Below are 18,355 nucleotides of genomic sequence, written 5' to 3' on the forward strand. Positions count from 1 at the left end.
TCAGGGTCCCAATAGTCAATGGTGCTTATAATGAAAGAACCCAGAATAGGGGCGAATATAGACAAGAAAGTGAATATCTTACCTTAAGATGAATATCCACCTTTTAAAACCACTTAATTAATTTTGTAAACTATCTGTCCATGGAGTCAGAGTTCCATTTTTCTGGAATTCGCAGAGCTCTAAATCCAATACCTATGTAATGTTTACTGCGCACTGTAATACTTTGAACTTAATATTATCAGTTTGTAGTACGCTCCCTCTAGTAGTGGTAGGAAGTTACCTGAAGTTTATTATTTCCCTGAATATCTATGCAGAGCTTTAATAACTATAACTATAGATTTCTGCAAAGAGTTTGAAACAATTTAGAAAAAAAAACAATTCCCTTTCAGTCTTTGAGAAAATTGGGATTGTAGACAAGTCCCAATTGAAAACTTAATCCTAAGACATCTGATTTTCAAACTTTCTGCCCAAGTAGGAATTTGGTTAAAGACCTTCTTTATTTTATTAATAAAAGATATAAACTCTACATAAAAAGCATAAAAACACAAGGCATGCTCAACTTTTTACAGCAGTGCAGTAATTGCGCATGTACAAAACAAACATGACAATTGTCCATTCATTCTTTTACTCTTCTGTATGTTTATCCAATAGAAGAACTATAGCTCTAGTGATAAACGTCCTTCAAGAAACCTGACTTCGAATGATCAGGAATCGGTATAGAAAAGTCACTTGAATTTCAGATTCATTTATACAAGACTCACAATGTTACAATTACTTAAAAATGACAAAAACTTTCTCACTTTCCTGGTTACCCAATGTACAAAAGCTCCCCACAACTTATCCAAATACAAGAGACTGTATGAACATCCAAACAGCTACACGTTTACTGGATTAACCAAATTGAGGATCACTTTGGGTTATATTTGCCTAGTACCTCTTTCAGAACCATCCGGTTAGTTCTTTTAATGTAATATTGTCAGTTTTTCCTTCATTCATATGGTTGCATTAAGGATTCTAAAATTTGGCTGTATCAAGATTTTTTAAAATCAAGTTTTGCAGATTATGGCAGTACAAATATTGTTGTATGGGAGAGGTTAATCCATTAAACTCTTGCACTATGTTATTCACTTAAAAGACTATTAGGATTATTGATGTCAGCTGAAGTCAAACTAAGGTGGACAGGTTGTCCTGGTCACAAGTGTTCAGTGGAATCGACAAATGCAAAACTGAGCAATCCTTATGTATCGCAGCTTGTAGACGTATCGAGACTTCTTGCATTTTAAGGATTTGTATAAGACTGGGACTTCTTTGTAGAAAGGTTCACTGACCATTGAACTTTCTTTGGAGGTAACACAGCCTTTGCACAGACAATAGGCCTCAACAATTTTCTGTGGGTACCGGTTCAAATCTTTATTGATTCTAAAATAAAGAATGGAAGATTGGGTCAGTAGTTATCATTCATGTAGATACAGATGAAATAAAAACTTCTTATTCGTTTCAGAACCATGCGTGTAAAGAAAATAGCGTTTCACCCATGGCTGACCATAAAACTTCCTTTGCTGTCATCTGTGTACTCCGATGAACAACGTCTATATCTTATTCAAATAGATTTAAAATGCTTACTATTGGGTATCTTTTGATAAAAATAATACTTTACATGAAAATGTGAGTAACGTTGTAAATACATTACTTAAGTCAAAAGGCTCCTGAGTTACAGAGTCCAAAAAAGTCTGGTTTTAGAGGTGGCAAACTGTCCTATACCTCCTAAAGGACTGGATTCCTGTGAGTAACCTGAGTGAAGCATTATCAACTTCCCTAAATTACCAGGAAATTTACCATCAACTTTTTTACTTTTAAAAGGAACCTGCCATATGATTCCTTCTGCCCGAACCACAGACAGGCTCCCTCATTACAAGAATGCATATTTGACAAATGCTACAGCATTTCAGAGAGTGCCATAGTTGAATCTGGAGCAATGGACTATATGACTGGGAGGACTAGTGTGATGCCCTGGACTAGCCAGGTAGTCACATACATGCCAACATACATCCCCCCACCCTAGACCGTTACAACAGTCAACCAAAAACCCTTGTTGCCTCCCTCCAGAGTCTGATGTCCACACCAGGTGGGGCAGAGCCAGGCGGTTGGCCCCACCCACCGAGGAGGCGGGAAAACAGACAGATGAGTTTAGGAGTTGAAAGTGAGAGGAGTGAAACGTCTGCGTGTGCCTGGGTAGGAGCCCAGGCAGTGACAGCAAGGTTGGCAGACGGTGGTGGCCGTCTGCAGAAGTTAGTGGAACTCTGCAGAGCCGTAAGAGCGGGGCTGGGTGGTGGCCCACCGGTACCGAACCGGGGAGCGGAGTGAAGCTAAGCACACAGGCAGGGCCATTGGACCCCGACCAGGCTTGGAGCCGCCGACAATAGTCAAATCCGAGTGTGACAGGAACCCCAAGACCCGACAGAAGGCAACAGTCCACACAGTGAGGATATACAGCCACCGCCATAGGCTAGAGATCCAAGGGCCAGCGCTTGCGGGCAAAACGGGCTCCTACTGCACCTATACACCGGGAGCAGACTACCGGTGGGCAACCACAGGAGTCAGAACATTCTAAAAGGTGCAGGGAAATACAGCCACCATCAGCTGTCCGGGGAGAGCACAACAACACTGCAGCCGGCTGCGGGACCCGTCCATCCAGCCGCTTGGTTTACCAGAGACTCTGTCATTGATTGTCTGAGTGAGTACATCAGTGCCGTCCGGCACTGTGCCACGCTGTCCCTGCAACCCTGCACCCCAGCCATCCAGCCTCCCCGTTACACCACCGGGCCCCGGGATCACCAACCCCTACCCACGGAGGGGACAACATCCTAGCTGCTCCCTACCATCTCTCCCGGGATCCCCGTCACCAGCAGCGGTGGTGCCATCATCACCACGTCCCGTGTGTGGCGTCAAGAACTCTCTCCCTAAACAAACCATCCCCTTTTCACTCACGGGTGAGGAGCGCTGCTCGAGTCCCCGGGTCTGGCCCGCCGCTCGAGCCACCGAGCAGCAGCAGCAAAAGCCCTGGACCCGAGCGTGGCGAGCGCGTCCCCTCCGCCCGCGACACTAGTCACAATGGTGAGTCCCCACCAGCCTCTCCTTGCCCCACTTAATTGATATGCCACCCCTATGTCTGTGTATAGCCAGGAACCTGTCATACAAGCAATGCAAACAGTGGTTGGTCAACGAACCCAGTATTCCCAATTCTACTTTCATAGTCTAGAAAACCAGATTATGAAATGCTATAGGAACACAATGCTACTTGCTATTGGCACACATCATAGCCAACATGTGGCCCTATAACAAAAATAAATTGATATCCCATTGAGGTGCTGGCCAACCTGATGTCGCGCTCCAGGGGCTGCAGCGCCGCTCGTCACCGCGCCGCTTATCTCGGCGCCGCTCATCACTTACCAGCCCGGTCCCCATGCACCCCGACCACGACCATCGCTCCCGCTCTCCTCCCTCAGCTTCCCCTGCGCTTCCTGCTCGGCGGTCCTGGCGCCTCGCTGTGTCCCGGGACTCTGCTTCCAGCCCTCCTGCCTCATCTCCCACTGCATCCTGCACTGTTCTCCGGCTCCTGGGTCTCGCACATGCGCACTAGGGTGCGGGCACGCTCTCTCCCCTTCTCTTAAAGGGCCAGGGTCTCTGAAATTGGAAATAGCTGAATACAGGTACAGGGTATATAAGACTTCCTTTTCCATGTGGGCGGTGTCTGTTCAATGTGTACCAGTAGCCAGGTCTTTTGTGCTAATGTTCAGGTTCCCTGTGTCTTGTGCCCAGGATTAACCCTGTCTCTGCCCGCAGATCCCGACTGCTGCCTGTGCATATCCGGTCCTCCAGCTATCCAGGAGAATCCCCGGTGTCAGACTGTTGTGGATCCCGTCATCTTCCTCCAGCCTGTACTCATCACCGATCCTGGACTCCACCCGGTATCACCTGAGTGCACCCTCGCTGGCCCCGGATTCCATTTGCCATCTCTAGTCGGCACCTGTACCCGGTTCTTCTCAGTCCATGTCTATCCTTGGACCTGCCTCCATATCCTTGTGGACATCTTCGGACGCTATCCCGCAACACTCCCATGTCCCGGCTGCTGCGCATCTAGGCCTTCTGGGGTGATTGCTAGACAGCCCCTGTATAGGGGTTTGCTCCTGGTGGTCTCCTTGGGGGAGTCTGGTTCGTTGTCCCGTGGATCCTCCTCCTTGCACCGAACCTGACACCTGATAACACTGCTGACGACCCATAATCAGCGGGTCTGACCACTTTTCTTCACCACTTCCATGTTTGCTAGCATTATAGTGACCACACAACTATGCAGGTCCATGCAACCCAATTAAATGGCTCTAAGGACAACCTGGAATGTAGCTACTTTCTCTAGATGTCCTTGAGCAATCTCTTAGAACTTTCCACACTCCGGATATAGCTCCCCATTATAACAAAGTCCTTTCTGTTATGTATACCGTAAACCTTTTTCCTCACCCACTACTTCATGACATACTTTTCTCAAAATAAATCCAGCTCCTACGCAAAGTTGACAAGAAATTCTGTGTAGGACATCCACCCATATTTATCACTCTGCCCTTAAATATTTCAACAGTACATTATATGAGCTTGTAAGCTACAAACATGATCGCATCTTAATCTGAACACAGGCCTCCTGTTGTTATCCCAATTTCCCCTCCTAAATGCTGCTGTAATTACTAACTTATTATAACCTAAGTATAGAAGTATAATAAGCTTAGTAAGTGTGAACATAATTATTCTGAATGAATGCGCGGGAGATATTTTTAGGTACAATAAAGTTAGTTCTTCTTACCTGTAGGACCATGGAGAAATACTCCTGTCTTGGATCAGCTCGGAGGAGGTGTTGACACTTGTGGGACATTTTTTCAGCTTGGTTTCAGGGACATGGTCTGACTTGCTTAGAAGAAGAGAATCTGGAGACAGTCGAAGAAGTTTTTGCTTTAAATGTTCCTCAGAAGGATCTTTGCATCTGTGTTGCCCTTCACATGCCGTAAATGACAAAAGTAGAATGACAGCCAGCATCAGCTTCTTCATCTGCATGAGCAAAAAATAGATAATGGTCAAGAATTTCCTTTGTGAATAGATCACTTGAAACAATTCTTTACGTGCATCATTCAACATGTTCTGCTTCGAAGCTCAATTCCATTCCTTGTGGCATATGAGGGGTGTCAAGGAATAAGATTCACCAAATTAATTAGGAGGAGCACATCACATCACAGCAATGAATTTAACGCTTTTTTTCAGTTGTATGCACTTCACCAGATGTTACTTTAGTCAAAGGAAGGAGTGATATATCTAGAAACTGCACCACTTTTGATTATTTTGACAGGTGGATGTAGTCATGCCCTGTCCCGCCATGGCTTCTCCCCAATTCTCATTTTGCCAAAACAGGCCAAAGCTGGCATAAAAACAAAAGTCGGAATTTTTTTATGGAATTCTGCCTTTTGCAATTTTGCAAATTTTCAAAGTGTTTCATGCTAGTTTTCTGGTGGAAATATTTTGATGCATAGGCCCCTATGAGCCTCAAATAACTAATCAGAAGCAGAACTGTGGCTCCTTCAAAGTTCCTCATCCCTTCAGACTGATAGGTCTCTACTGCCATACACACACATAGGAAGAGGTTGATCAGTGTGGGGGGAAGAAGCTACCAGAAGCTGGCCTCAAACTGGACATTCGAGACCCATAGTCCTCAGATGTCTTTTCAAAGTATGTTTTCTCTGAAACGATAACATGGCCAATGTCTGATTCATGTCTGAGTCATGCTGCCAGTGTTTCAGGCAGCATGAATCAGATGACGGATTCTCTTTAAGTGTAAAAAAAAAATAATTCTGGAAATGGATGAGAAGCAGCTGTATCTCCTCTAGTGTTTGTTTGAGATTGGATGCTTTGAGAGGGAAGGAAGATCAGCTGAGGGAAATTGGATCAGAGCAGAAAGTTCAGCTCTTACATCACTCAAGTATCATCTTTCTACAACCAAAGTGTCTACTTGTTTTAATAGCACTATTGTCATCCGCTTCAGCAAAAATTTTCACCATATCCTATTTCCAAATTTCTACAATTGAGAACTTTAATGCCATACTGCCATAGTCCTCTTTTTGCCTCATTTAAATAACACCTACCCATACATATTATTAGCAACTAATGCTAAATGAAAATTTAGAAGGGATTAAGTGGTGTTGTAGGCTGGAGGGCTTCACTAATGATTGGTGCCATATTGAAGAGATGGTCAGCCAACAACTACATGCACCTAGTTGTAGAGGATTGAATCAATTCAATGCTAATTGAATTTGTGCTGAATTTAAGGAAATTTGAATTCTGTTAACAAATAGAAAAACATTTCAATTTTATTTACTAGTCTAATTTGATACGTAAACAGCCACACCAATATAGCTAGCATATTGATGTTGCACTAGGTTTGTAACTACCTAATATTTTTTTGTTCAGTACTATTTGACAAAGGTTGAGTAATTGGAGTAAAAAAGACTGGCAAAAGTAAATTATAATGTTATAAAAAATGTATGGTAAAATAAAAAGTGACAATGTCAATGGATGGGGTAGTAAAAAAGAAAAAAAAGCATACCAGGGATAAGAATTTGGAGGCCGCTAACAGCAGCAGATCCACAAATACTAGCACCCGTCATCCGGACAGTAGCACTACCAAATGCAGGTCATAATTGACTTATTTTGCCTCCAGCAAGCATACTAGTAAGGAGGAATCAGTTATGGCCCATCACCCACCACAGTTAAAGCAGGACAATGTTACCTCTGACATCGACACCGTCAGTTTGAGTCAGTGTCCTGCACAGAATGGTCTGCCTGATCACCAATGACAGAGGGATAATTTTTAGACATCTTTTTCATTTTAAAAATCATAAAAAGTTGTCAGCGCTTTGTGTAATTAAATAGCCTGCTGGTTACTATCAGGTTTCCATCTACCATCGTAGTGTTGTCACTAAAGCTGTATTTCTTTTAAAGAGCTTCAAAGGGGTAAGATACCGTCTTAGGAAATCTCACGGTTTTGGACATCTTTTTAGGGCAATTGGAGGCTTTGCAATATTGCAACTAGTGGAAATCAATTGGCTGAAAAAAAATTTTTTGGTAAAAATATGTCAAACCCAGCAAATTCAAATTTCAAAAGATATGAGAATCCCAACCTAGTTGGTTTTCATGGAAAATTATTTCTCTAGTGTTCATACATACCCCCAATGTTTGACAAAATGAAGGATATGGTAGAGGGTCTCATAAAAACAACCTGTGTACATATGCTTTATTAGACCAAGCATATGTCATAAGGGGGTCCTTTGCAAAGACCTCAATTTATGAACTACTCTAGCATGTGTGAGCAAGCTATTCATATTCCAGATAGACAGTGGAATGGCAGCCACACACTACTCTTATTTTCACCGCATCTGCTGTTTGACAGGGGGTCCCAACGCCTATGTATAATTATACAACTCCTAGTAATACAACTAATGGCCAAAATACATGTAAATATACAAAGCCTTTGATGAGTCTAGTATTGTGATTGTAAGTGATGAATACGGAAATGCAAACACCAGGGTATTTATCACTATGAAAACACTAAAGAAAGTAAGAAAAATATATTTCCTCCTATACAATAGGCCAAACTACTTAAGAGACATATGTATTCAAATCTGCTTATTAAAAGAGAAATGCATTTGTAGCGTCCCCTGAACCCATCAGGGCACTACTAGGTACTGCATCCTGACAAAGATGCAGGGCTCTTCCCCCAGGGACCTGGAAGACCAGTGCCAGTACCACCAAAACACATAAATATGCCCGGTTCCCTCTCCCAACCAGGGTGACTGACTAATCCGGGATCCAATGGATGGCCACCCATAGAAGGAGGAGCCAGTCCCGTCCACTAGCGGATGACCAGGTGGGAGGGGACAGACAGAAAGACATGGGGTTCCACCAACCAGTGAGAGGTGCCGGGGAAAGAGGCACTGAAACAAAAGGGACCAAGGGCCTGAACCAGCCGTCCTCAGCGCAGCAGCATCAACAGCTCAGTGAGTAGAACAACAGTTACACTGCATCCCCATCGTGTGGTTTCCTTTCTTTCTGCACCGAATCCCACCATCCACTCTCTGGGGCCTGGCCGTACTTGTGGAGGGCCTACCATCCAGGCTGCCATCACCATCAGCCCCAGTGGTAAAAGACTATGCAGCAGTGGTTCCATCACTATAACCGCAACTGCAAGTGGCGTCACGATATAAACGCTTTAATCTCCCCTGTATATATCCCCTTTTAAAAAGCGACCCCCAAGGTGATGGAATTGGGCATCGGCCGTTACACAACCGTGACACAGAATCCCCGTACATATACGGCCCGGGACCGAGTACCCCATAGCTCTGGGGCGTCACACATCCAAATGCAAATTTAAATGCCAACATTGCAGCGTGGCTTCAGGAGATATAAGTTTGTAAGCCTCTGGGAGTTGACCTAGTTGAGCACATCAGAGTCACACTGAGAGCTACAAAAGCACAAAAGAACATATATGGAATCAAGGAGTAGAGCAACATGTGAAACAAACCAGAATATGTGTTAAACCTTAGATTCCTCAAAGTACCCCCCAATTATTATGATGACAGCTTTACACACCCTTGGCATTCTTTCAAGAAGCTGCATCAGGTTGTCACTTGTAATGGCTTTCAATGAATAGGTATGCCTTGTTAAGCGTTTATTTGTGTAATCACCGGCCTTCATAAAGTTTTTGTAACTATTAAGTGTGTTGTGCAGAGGCAGTGTTGGGGCATAGGTCCATATAGTACTGAGCCCTATTTACAACTAATCTAAGCCAGATATTGCAAGAACTACTCAACTAAGTAAAGAGAAATGACAGTCCATCATTAGCTTAAGACATGAAGATTATTTAATCCAGAAAATTCTTAGAACTTTAAGGTCGATTCAAGTGCAGTCATAAAACTCATCAATCAATATGATGAAATTAGCTCTCATGAGGACCACTCCAGGAAAGGAAGACAAATAATTACCTCTGCTGTAGAGGATAAGTTCATCAGAGGTTTTATTGTGTTTTTTTTACATGGAACACTTTTTTAAAATTTGGCACAGCTTATCCATCAGGTTTCTGTTTCTTCTCTCACAAAATTACAAGTTAGAGGAGAGGGGAGAAGCTGTGAGAGAGCACAATTCAGTATTTCTCCTCTCAGTCGTTTCCTATGCAGACATTGTAATTTGCTGCATAGGCAGTGACCTAGATGACAAAGCTGCCTATACAAATATACAGCATAGGTTATGCTGCCAGCAGGGAGCTGCCTTATTCTGCTGTTCTTGCTCACTGGGAGCAGAAAAAGCAGCTTTTTTCATCATTTTTACACTGGCAGGGGGAGGTGACATTTTATCACCCCTATAGACCGCTGCATCTTTTTCATGCTGTGTCACAATTCAAAATAAAGTTTGCCCTAGATGTAGCCATCACGTAGTCAAGCGCTTTCATATTAGACTGTCAATTTGTTTGATTTTGCCCTTGGCTTCAAACTATATGTGACTGTTTTATTTAACTGAGAGGTGGTAATCCCCAAATCTCCCTAATTCATACTAAAAAGAGAACTGTCTCATAAAAATAAAACAATTAGCCATAGACATACGTATGGGGGTTTTCAACATCTCAGAAAGACAATTTATTATGCCATTGGGAGTAAAAATTACATTTCCTATAAGATTACTCATAACACTGTAGTCCAAGGTGTATATTCACTATAAAAGGGTGCAAAGTTCCCCTGGTGGGAAAACAAACATATCAATGGCCAATGAGCCATATTTTGCCTGATGACTTGTGTAAGGATGATTTTCAGAAATATTGTTACTTTTTGTTTTCTTTTTCCATATCATATTATGGTTTATAGGAAGCAGATTCTTAGGAACAGGGATTTAAAGGGGTACTCTCGGGAGATAAAAAATTCTTCCACTTGTCCTGCCCTCATAAATGATAAAGATGAGAATCACAATGTTCTATTATCCTCACAATACCTGTAATTCAGTGTGATACTGGTGCTGCTCCTTCTGCTCCCCCTCCCCTCTGGGACGTTACTTCACACATCAGGGGGCTTCCTAACTCTATGTTGTTAGTGACAACCAGCCTCCTGATAATAGCTGCTTCTCTGCAGTCTGAGAACAGGGCTCCTAGCCATGCCACGACAGGCCATGCCTGTCACACCCCCTGTTCTTGGATAGAACAGAAGCATGGAGCAGGCCACACTCCCTGATGTGAGGAGAGGAGGAGAAGCTGCAGCATCACACTGAATTACAGGTATTGTGAGGATAATAGAACCGAACTGTGCATCTCATCTTTGTAGTTTATGAGAGAAGGGAGAGTAGAAGAATTTTTTTATCTTCTTGGAGCACTCCTTTAATAATCTGAAATATCATATGACCTGGAGGATCCTGATCTTATGTGGTTACATTTAGATCCCTTTGGTAGTGGTAGTATCGCGGGCGGAGGAGGGGACGCTGCGGTCTCCCACTGCTCGGGTCCGGCTGCCGCTGCTGCTGCGGCCTCTGCTGCTCGGTGGCTGGAGCGATGGGCCGGATCCCGGGGACTCGAGCGGCGCTCCTCGCCCGTGAGTGAAAAGGGGAATTGGCTTTGGGGATTTATTGTCCGTGACGCCACCCACGGTTGTGGTGATTGTATGGACACCACCGCTGCTCTGTATGGGGATCCCGGGAGCGGTGACAGGGAGCAGCAGAGTTGTTAATTCTCCCCTCTGTGGGTAGGGGTTGGTTGTCCCGGGGCCCGGTGATGGGGTGGAGGATGAGGAATGGCAGGCCAGGTGCGGGGCCTGGTGAGGTGCAGGGTCGCGGGGGGCAGCGCTGTGCCTCACGGCACGGTGGTACTCACTCAGCCTGAGACGGTGACACAGTTCTCGGTAAAACACACGGCTGGAAAGACGGTTCCCACGGACGGCTGCTGTTGCTTTTCTCCGGTAGTTAACGGTGACTGTCTCTTTCCGTGCACCTTGTGTAATGTTGGTAGCGATGGATTCCCACCGGTAACCCGCTCCTCGACTTGGATATGGGCCGGAGGAGCCCCTCTTTTCCCATAGGCGCTGGCCCTGAGAAACTGGTGCCTTGGCGGTGGCAAATGTACGGCGACTCCTAGCCTTGCCGGGATCCGAAAGGCCCCTGCCAATGGTGCTGGCTTCTCCTTGTGTACCGGTCCGGTACCGGCGGGTCACCACCCGTCCACGGTCCCCACGGCACCTCCGATAGGCCACTCCTGCAGATGGTCACCGCCGTCTGCTAACCTTGCTGTCTCCGTCCAGGGCACACACCCGGACTAACTTCAGGCTCTTAAGCTGTCACTTTCCTCTTTTTACTTCCTCCTCCAAACTCTGTCTCTCCTCTCACTTCCCTCGCTTCTCTCTCACTGCCTGTTTTCTCCCTCCTCCAGGACTGTGAACTCCTTGGTGGGTGGAGACCAACCGCCTGGCTCCACCCCCTGGTGTGGACATCAGCTCCTGGGGAGGGCAACAAGGATTTCTGGTTTAGCTTTGATGTGCCTAGCCGGGGCGTAGGGTGTGGTGATGTCATTACCTGTGACCCCTGGCTTGCCCAGGGCGTCACAGTAGGACCAAAAGGCTTTACATAATCTATCAGTGGTTTTATATATATATATATATATATATATATAAAAATATATATATATATATATATATATATATATATATATAATACATACAGTATAACTAAAGGAAACCTGTCACATAGAAAATGGTATTAACCTACAGATATGAGGATAATTTGCAGGTCAAAAGCATTGGAAACCTGCCCTGTGCCTGCATATTGAACCTCGCTGCGGGCAGGAAATTAGCTTTATTACTCCTGGCAGCGTTAGGGTTTCAGTCATAGGGGCGGTTCATCACTGCTGTGTTTATGGAGAGTGGCAGCTGTAACCACGCCCCCTGCACTGATTGACAGCTTCCTCTAATTGTCAATCAGTGCAGGGGCATGGCTATAGCCACCGCTCTCGATACAGAGAGCAGTGACTGAACCCGCATCAGCACCGCCCCCATGACTGAAACCTGAATGTTGCCAGGAGGAATAAAGTTCAATTCCTCCCTGGAAAGGGGTTTAATGTTCAGTTACCGGGCAGGATTCAAATGCTAATAACCCACAACTTATCCCCATATCTGCAGGTAAATAGCATTTTTACACGTGACAGGTTCCCTTTACTGAAGAAGCACCTTTTTATTCCCTTTAAAGTGAATAGAAATGCTATGAAAACTATGGGCATCATGTCGCAGAGCTGGGGGACTGAACGGAAACATATATATGATTTTGAGAAAAATACAGTAATAAATGTAAATTACCCATTGAAGCACCTGCTTTTTTATGCTTAGCAGTCCAGAGAGTGGTCTTATCTGTGCCAATCACTGTATAACTGACCCTCTTTTCCTTTATAAAAATGTAATATTTTTAGCCAAGTGGGCGTGGTCCTCCACTTTTCACCGTGAATGTCTTCTTGAAGATCACACCTAATTGGCTAAAAATACTACTGTAGATTTATATACAGGAAAGAGGTGGCCATATCTCAGGAATGGAGAGGCTCAGGAACACTAGAAAAACAGTGCCAGATTCAGAAGAACAGAGGCATTGACATCAGGTAAAAAAAATTAGGTATTTATGGTAAGTGACAATAATACTGCTATATATATTTCTGTGAAGTGTAGTTTTCATAAATCCTATATGATTGTCTGTATTACTACAAGCCATAACTGTATTACTACAAGGCCAGGTAATCCGATAATGGAGGTGCAGCATATTTTCATTCCCAGCGCCCGTCCTTCTTACCTGGTTTATGACACCCTATACATGGGCAGGATAAAAAGCAGACTGTATACTGTTACTAGGCTGACGGAGCAGGGGACTTGAACCTTGCACCTTAATATTGGTTTACTGCCACTTGTAAGCAGCTTCAGTAACAGGTAGGTTCCTTAACCAGATTGGATTTACATCTGAATAAGATTCTGCATTTCCTGCAAGATAAGTGGCGCCACAAGAATCTGGCAACTGCTTATCCCCTTCTCATTAAATGACCAAGAATGTTTGTGAGGTTTTATTTATGTATATATCATCTTAAGGCCATGTACGCACTAGAAATTGACTTTTTCTCAAGGAAAATTAGGGCCCTCTTAAAGAATCCCACACCTGCTGTAAAACAACGCACCAAAACCGCAAAGAAATCCGCATGTGGTTTTGCCGCAGTTTGGTGCGGATTTGCCACGTTTTTTCCGCAGGTTGGTCCCTGCGGATTTTTACCATTGTCTATGGCAAAAAACGCAGGTACCTACGGAAAAGAAGTGACATGCACATTAATTCCGCAGCAGAAATTCCGCGGTTAAATCCATAGGTATAAAACAACGCATTTTTTTGTACCCATAGGTTTTGCTGGGGAATGACTGTAGAAATCTTAGACACAGTTTCTGCAGACAATCCGCAGCAAATCTGCGGTAAATCCGCAGCGTGCGCACATAGCCTAAAGGTGTTTTCCACTTTTAGGAAAGTGGATCCCAAACGTTCTGAAATAGCAAACAGAGCAGGTGTTCACTCTCCCCAGCTCAAGCTCCATGACACTGCTTGAGTCTCTGTTTTGGCTGATGACACGTCAACAGTGCAGTTGCATCAACGCTGCAGTCAATCATTGAGCTCAGCATCTCTTGCCATCTACTGGCTAAATGATTGGCTAAAGTAATGATGCAAAGTGATGCACTCCAACGCTGCAGCCAAAAACACCGTGAGTGGTGGAGAGCTGGTGATGGATCCAGGGAGGGTGATTTTAGGTATTTTTGTTATTTTATTTATTTTAGAGTGTTTTGGAGTCCACTTTCCTGGAAAAGTTTAAATAGCCCTCTTTCACACAGCTGTAGCCCTAAGATTAGCATTAAGAATCTGCCTAGTATGTATTCTATAGCAAACATTTCAATCATGTTTTGATCTCAATCGTTCGCACCTTTTACGGTCATGTTTTCAGAGCTCACCCTAAACTTTCTTGTCCCTTGTAAAAGTGTCAGCAATTTAGAGTTGACAAAAATCTACATTCAGTATAACCGGTCCTTCCAGATTCCCCAAATATTCTGACATTTCGTCCAAAGAAGATGAGTGATCAAAACATTTCACTTTAAAACAGACTGAACAATACAGTAGTGCCGCACTAGAAATGGGAAAGTCCGGTATCATACACGTTTGCTTTAAGTGTGTACAGTTTATCAAACATATAGTGACAATGAATATAGATGAAAGTATAAAAAGATGAGTAATGAAGGGGTTTCCTGATAATTAATTGCAATAGATAATTACTGATATTTAAAAGACAAAATAAACATATGGTTCCCAAAGGGCGTCTATCTGTCTGGTGATTACCAGTCCTACTCCCAAAATATGAGAGGCCATAGATATCTATATATATATATCTATCTATCTATATATATATATATATATATATACATATAAAAAATTATTTTTTGTGGGGGAGGGAGAAGTGGGTGAAAAAGAGTAGGAGTACTTCAACATCTCAGATCCTTTCTCTTTGCGACATCTTCTGTTGAGGAGGGTAATGGGGCACTTATAACCCCCTGGCACAGATGTTCAGATTGCGCTGCCAAAATCTATGTTTGCACTCTAAATTGAATCTGTATGAGGTTCTTAAAGGGTGCTGGCTGTACAGACAGTTTAGTTGATTTGGTTTTAGGAAAAATGGTAGGACAATAAATATTAGTATTGACTGGGAAACCAAAAAGAAGCAAGCCTAAGGGGCAGCATAAAGGCAAGCCTTATACTTTAGTAATGAGCGGGCACTACCATACTTGGATGCTCGGTACTTGTAATGAACAGTTGGACGCTCGGGTAAAATGGAAATCAATTGGGAATTTGAGCATTTTCCCCCGCAGATCTGCCCAAAAAATGCTGGCACTCCTCATTGATTTCCATTATACTCAGAACATGAGTCAAGGGCATCCGGGGCGTCCAACTGCTCATTTTGAGTACTGATCACTCGTACATGGTAGTGCTCGCTCATCACTAATATACTTACCACTTTGCCACATCGATTCGCCTGGATTAGCACTAAATTACCCCTTAAGACCAAGTATGCCAAGCATTAGTTTCCTCTAACTGGCATAGCTTGAAAAGATTCCAAGCTTATGAGCCACACACATATGAAATGTGCCCGTACTTGAGCACCTGTACTTGCAGTATTCAACCACTAATTATGGCAGAAGCAGAGGTACAATGCAAAAGGGCAACTCTATGTCAGTCACTTATCTTAACGCTCCTTTTTATGGTAGTCTAGTAGATCTTAATATTGGAAGCACTGAGGGGTAAAGGGTATGTACTGAACTAAAGATTAGAACTAATGGATCTGAGATATCAAGAGCCACACTGCTCGGTGTCTGAGCATTTGTTTACATTCACTGAACTTTTTACAGCAATCTATCCCGCATTTATGATCCTGAAGATTGAGCAAGCGGGATACATGCCGAGATAGTCTCCAAACAACCGATATACAGTACAGAACACAAAGTGTCAGGTGGAATGGACGACAAGGATCATCTGCAATGCTATTCACAAAGATATAAGGTCAGGTTTATCTGCTGGCAGTGACTGCTGGACAGACAGACCTGGCAAAGGGAGGTGATGAACCTTGCTAGGCATAGCATGGTGCCAACTTCTAAAATAGTCATTACCTCCATTACCATGTATTTCTGTCTTGGCTGAACTTACATGGTAATCTTATTGAGGCAGGGGTAGGATAAGTGGCTGCCGGATAGCTCCATAAATTTCATTTATTGGGGAAAACACTAAGATCCACCATGAAAAAAAAAATTATAGTCATGCGATTGTCACTTGGCAGTTTTGCTATATTTTTTTACGGAGCTCCAATATATTCCCGAGAGGTTTATAAAGATTGTCGTCACTTTAATCATACTTACTAGAATTTGTGCATTATTATAGAAAATATATTTTAAAAATATAGGACATCATCTCTAGCTTCAAGATCAATGAATACAAAATGATCCATGAACAATTCAAGAACAAAATATGTAATGGATAAAGAGATAAATTAGATAGCTATATAAACAGACAGATAGATGGATAGATAGATGATAGATAGATAGACAGATAGATGATAGATAGAGAGATAGATAGAGGGATAGAAAATTCTGTAAATGACCATTGTCTTAATGCAAGGTTTATTCTACATATGTAGCAGAGCAGATCATAATGAATTCTTGGTTGCAGCATTATTTGTGCACAGTGATAATACTCAGAAAAACACCTGCAGTCCTATGTAAATTTAAAGCCAACACAATTACATAACACTTTGTACCTCTTTTCCACACATTATTGATTACAAATGCCACCCCCACCGCCCCTCTAATAGCTCTCACCTTAGCCGTAATTTCTTAGACCTGGCCTTAATAGGAAAGAACCAAGAGATGTGTTTGCGAAACTGTATTCTTGGCTAGCTTTATAACCTTCCGTCATTACCGCCTACAAATAATGATGGACAGTCTGCTTGAACTTCCCCATTGTTTTTTTTTTTCTTCACTCGATGCTACCTGAAACTGAACGAGGAACAGGTTTCTGGATGGAAGCCAGCAGCGAATCGCTTGTAAAAAACACACACCCAGATTTGTCACACCTGCCATGCACTTTGCACTCCCCTTAGGTGTTACAAGAAAAATGGTCTATTGCAAGGAAAAGAGTGCTATGGAGAGAAAAGGCACGTCATATCCATCGAATGGCTGAGGTTGCTATTTCTGTGGATGTATTATAACTATAAGGACAATTTACCCATATTATTATTTATTATAGCGCCATTTATTTCATGGCGCTTTACAAGTGAAAAGGGTATACATTAGAAAAACAAGTACAATAATCATGACAAGGCACAAACAGGCACAGGAGCAGAGAGGACCCTGCCCACGAGGGCTCACAGTCTACAGGGGATGGGTGGGTATACAGTAGGTGACGATAGAGCTGGTCGTGCAACGGTATAGTGGACTGAGGGTTACTGCAGGTTGTAGGCTTGTCAGAAAAAGTGGGTCTTCACATTCCTTTTGGAGGTTTCCACGGTAAGTGAGAGTCTGATATGTTGTGGTAGAGCGTTGCAGAGTATGGGTGATGCAAGGGAGAAATCTTGTATGCGATTGTGGGAAGAGGAGATAAAATGGAAGGTGAGAAGGAGATCTTGTGCGAATGGAAGGTTGCATGCAGGTATCGGGAGACTTAAGGGGGCTTTACACGCTACAACATCGCTAATGCAAACTCGTTGGGGTCACGGAATTTGTGACGCACATCCGGCCGCATTAGCGATGCCGTTGCGTGTGACACCGATGAGCAATTCTGCATCGTTGCAAAAACTTGCAAAATGGCTCATCGGTGACATGGGGGTCCATTCTCAAAAATCGTTACTGCAGCAGTAACGAGGTTGTTCCTCGTTCATGCGGCAGCACACATCGCTCCGTGTGACACTGCAGGAACGAGGAAGCTCTCCTTACCTGCCTCCCGGCCGCTATGCGGAAGGAAGTGGGCGGGATGTTACATCCCGCTCAGCTCCGCCCCTCCGCTGCTATTGGGTGGCCACTCAGTGACGTCGCTGTGACGCCGCACGGACCGCCCCCTTAGAAAGGAGGCGGTTCGCCGGTCACAGCGACGTCGCCGGGCAGGTAAGTATGTGTGACGGGTCTGGGCGATGTGCGGCACGGGCAGCGATTTGCCCGTATCGCGCAACAGATGGGGGCGGGTACCCACACTAGCGATATCGGGACCGATATCGCAGTGTGTAAAGCCCGCTTAAGTCTCACATGTATGTGTGTCGCCCAGGGTTATGGGGTACTTGGTCCCGGGCGGTGTATAACTGGGGAATGTCACTTTGGTGGCCGTTGCCCGGTCCCATGCCCTGGGTCCTTTTTTGAAAAGGGGGATATTTACAGGGGATTAGAATAATGTTCACAGGTGATGCCATTTGCGATGTTGCAGCTATGTGGATGGAGCCGCTGCTGCAAAATGTCCACTACTGGGGTTGGTGTTAATGGCAGCCTGGATGGTAAGCCCTCTGCAAGCAGGGCCGGGCCCCAGAGGGTAGGTGGTGTGACGGATGTCGGAAGAAGGTAGTCCACACAATGGGTTCAGTGCAACTGGTTCTTTACTCACTTTCTGGTGGTAACTGGTCACCCGAGGCCGGCTGGTTTCACCTTAAGGTCCCCTTCATCCTAGTGCCAGTTTAGTAATCTGGTGCCTTCTTCCCCTGCAC

General features: G+C 44.1%; 1 protein-coding gene across 1 annotated transcript; it reads right to left on the reverse strand.

Moving 5' to 3' along the window:
• Positions 1 to 462: 462 nt before the first annotated feature.
• Positions 463 to 16,560, reverse strand: LOC142310105 (interleukin-17D-like). Its single transcript, XM_075347578.1, has 3 exons — positions 16,488 to 16,560; positions 4,853 to 5,094; positions 463 to 1,419 (listed from the first exon to the last, which is right to left on the reverse strand). Exons 2-3 carry the CDS (start codon positions 5,092 to 5,094, stop codon positions 1,203 to 1,205), a joined length of 459 nt encoding a protein of 152 aa, XP_075203693.1. The 5' UTR covers positions 16,488 to 16,560; the 3' UTR covers positions 463 to 1,202.
• Between the last annotated feature and the right edge of the window lie 1,795 nt (positions 16,561 to 18,355).

The sequence above is a fragment of the Anomaloglossus baeobatrachus genome, chromosome 5 (assembly GCF_048569485.1).
Source record: "Anomaloglossus baeobatrachus isolate aAnoBae1 chromosome 5, aAnoBae1.hap1, whole genome shotgun sequence".
In the NCBI taxonomy this organism is placed as follows: Eukaryota; Metazoa; Chordata; class Amphibia; order Anura; family Aromobatidae; genus Anomaloglossus; species Anomaloglossus baeobatrachus.

Excerpts from the sequence above, each read along its gene's own strand:
- LOC142310105 (XM_075347578.1), bottom strand. The coding sequence starts at position 5,094 with ATGAAGAAGCTGATGCTGGCTGTCATTCTACTTTTGTCATTTACGGCA. Across the intron at positions 1,420-4,852 it reads ATTTCTCCATGGTCCTACAG|AATCAATAAAGATTTGAACC; the intron begins GTAAGAAGAACT and ends TCTTTATTTTAG.